Source organism: Halyomorpha halys, unplaced genomic scaffold (genome assembly GCF_000696795.3).
Source record: "Halyomorpha halys isolate HHAL.00 unplaced genomic scaffold, Hhal_1.1 Scaffold315.1, whole genome shotgun sequence".
NCBI classification, from domain to species: domain Eukaryota; kingdom Metazoa; phylum Arthropoda; class Insecta; order Hemiptera; family Pentatomidae; genus Halyomorpha; species Halyomorpha halys.
In genome coordinates, this window is record NW_027105587.1 from 45671 (window position 1) to 48910 (window position 3240).

Below are 3240 nucleotides of genomic sequence, written 5' to 3' on the forward strand. Positions count from 1 at the left end.
TATCCATTATCAAAAATTAATAAAAGACTACATTATACACTATCAAAAGTTAGCGACCAGCTCATAAAAGTTTAAGTGAACTGCATGAAATCAGCTGGTCGCAAACTTTCTCTGGCTAAAAGACTTTGCCTGGTTCTTTGTGTTCTAAACATTTTAAATTCTAAATGTCTTAAGGCATCAAAGATGTATGAGAGTTTGTAAAAACTCAGATTGTTTAAAATCATTTGAAAAACCTACTTACAAGCGAACTGCTCTTTGTCTTTATGTACTTAACAATTTCTTAAAAGAACATGGTCTTGTGACTTTATATTGTAAACTGTTTTTAGAGTTCTACTACTGGGTAGTTTCTCTGCATGCTGTATCATATCATTATGTCATTATGATCAAATTTACTTGTTGTATTTTTTATACAGTTGTAAATAAATAAATTAAATAAAATCAATAAATAAATAAATAAAATATAAAAAAAACAATGTCTTCATCATATACCCATTCTCTTATAGAAAGAATAATATTTATTTTTACTACAAATTGAATGATGAATAGACTATTTACTAAGTATATACAAGTACAACCATTATAGTTGTATGCAAAGTCGTAACCATTTCTAAAATATACATGCTAATGGTTAATATTTTAATGCATATAATGCTTAAGTAATACTGAAATGTATATAATATGAATTTTAGATATTAAAATTTTAGATTAAAAATTGATAATGGACAATGTAATTCGTTACGTCATTGGATGAATGAGATAGACAGTATCATACTTTTCTACAACTTCTTGGAATACGATGCTTTTTGCCCTTAAAACTTGTGTATTATATGATATGTAAAGTAGACTTCAGAATATTATTAATATTATAGAATAATATAATATACTTAATAATCTGAAATGGTATGAAAAAAGTTCGTTTCTGCTATTCTCTGAAAACAGTTTATTTTTATTGATATTTAACACTCCTATTTAGTGTAAACCACACAATGGACATAAACAAAATAAAAAAACGATAAGAATATCAATCGTAGATAATTTTCTCATTTTTATTCAATGTAAAAATACCTCAAAGTCATGGAACGGTTCAGTACAAGAACCGGAAAGGAAAAAAGGCAGTTTCTCTCCCCAATTTTTTGTTACTTCAATGACAACTATGTATAATTACTAATCAAAATTGATGAGTCTGCCAAGTATAGGTAGGGGGAATAAAAAATGGCGGCTGTTTCAAAACCTTAAAAAAACATTAATTTTAAATCTCAAAAAATACCAAAGTACACTAGAAAATATAAAAATAACATTGTTTAAAGAAGAGTAAATTTACTGAAATATTAGCCCTAAAAGAGCTATTTAAGTCCAATAGTTCTCGAGATATAGCTTTTCAAAAAGCAACATTTCATAAAAATGTACTGAAATATCAGTAGTTAGTTAATTTATTTTGAAAAATCTATATCTCAGGAACTATATGACGTACAGATGTCTATTAGCAATAAAAATAAAGCTTGTTTAATGTACTAAAAAGTAGTTTATGACCTTTACTTTCGTAGGAATATTAATTTTCATGATATTTGCTAACATAAATTGATTTATAGTTGTTCGGACAATAAGTTTGATTTATGGAAAACTTTATTTCAGAAACTATAGGACGTCTGCCAGCACTCAAATTAAAGCTAGTTAAATTTACTATAAAATATTTTATAACTTTTATCTTTGTAGGACTAGTAGTTTTATGATATTTGTCAAAATAAACTCACAAAATATTACTTTCTAGTTATTCGTATAAAATGTTGGATTTTGAAAAAAATGTATAACTCTATAAGACGCACATATATTTCACAACACTCAAAATAAAGGAAATTTAACTTACTATAAAGTAGCTTATAACACTTATCTTCGTAAGGGTAGTAGTGTTTATGATATTCACATATGAATATAAATTTGGCAAATGAAAATTTGTCCGAACAACTATAAATAAATTTATTTTAGCAAATATCATGAAATCTACTACTCACACGAAAATAAACGTCTTAAACATCTTTATAGCCCATTAAACTAGCTTAAATTTGAGTGCTAATAGACATCTGTACGTCACATAGTTCCTGAGATATAGATTTCTCAAGATAAATGAACTAACTACTGATATTTCAGTACGTTCTATACATTTTTATGAAAAGTTGCTTTTTAAAAAACTATTAAACGAGAACTATTAAATGTAAATAGCTTTATCAGGGCTTACATTTTAGCAAATTTACTCTACTTTAAATGATGCTCACTTAGATTTTCCATTGTTGTTCGCACTTTTAAAGATAAAGAGCTCCGAATAAAAAAATTAATATTTTTAACGTTTTGAAACAGCCACCATTTTTTATTCCACCTACCTATACTTGGCAGACTCATCAATTTCTAATAGTAATTATATCTAGTTTTCAATTAAGTAATAAAAAATTGGGGTGAAATAACTGCCTTTTTTCTCCTCTTGGGCTCTTGTACTAATTGTTCAATTGTGTATCAGTTACAAAAATGAGCTGCCAGGTGGGAAATGGACAGTTACAAAAATATCAGATAAAATTAACGGGTACATAAAGGATCAGTTGTATTCTCATAGAGGTTATTCCAGCATCTACCTGTCGTGTTAGCCTTCATCTTCCTCACAACTGGATCCTGAATCACAATAATGCACCATGCCATACCGCATTGTCTTTTAGGCAGTTCTTGACGTGAAAGTCCATTGTAATGGTACCACAACCTCCATATTTACCGTACATGAATCCTTTTATTCCAAAAAATAAACTCATTAAAAGAACAATATTTTGCAACAGGACTTCAAAAGAGCTATAACAAAGAATTTTTCTGGTTATTAGGTGGGATCCAGAGATGTTACCAAGAACTTTAAATGTGTTTTTTCTAACGAACTTCATTGTCGTACCACATATATTTATATAATTGTTTAATTACTTAAATTTTAATTATATGTAATATAATTAATCAAAAAATTTACCTTCGCTATTAATAGGAATCCATTTTTTAGGCATTGTCGTAGTGATTATAACTATCCATATTGAAATGTATATAAGCCTAGAAAGCACAAACCTTTTCAAAAAAATAGTAAATAATTTATAAATTCATTTGTTCTATCATTTAAATATAAATTATAATCTTGTTAAATAATACTAAAATATTATGATGGAATGAATATCTATATTTTAAAGTATCCAGGCAATCGTATTTTTTATGACTTTTTAA

General features: G+C 27.0%; 1 protein-coding gene across 1 annotated transcript in view; it reads right to left on the reverse strand.

The window, feature by feature from the left end:
- LOC106681174 (nose resistant to fluoxetine protein 6) overlaps positions 1-3240 on the reverse strand; it is a gene marked incomplete at its 3' end in the record, with an annotated part of 23124 nt that overhangs the window by 13019 nt on the left and 6865 nt on the right. Inside the window, 1 exon segment of the mRNA XM_067052294.1 lies at positions 2996-3072. Within this exon segment, the coding sequence (XP_066908395.1) occupies positions 2996-3072 (77 nt within the window).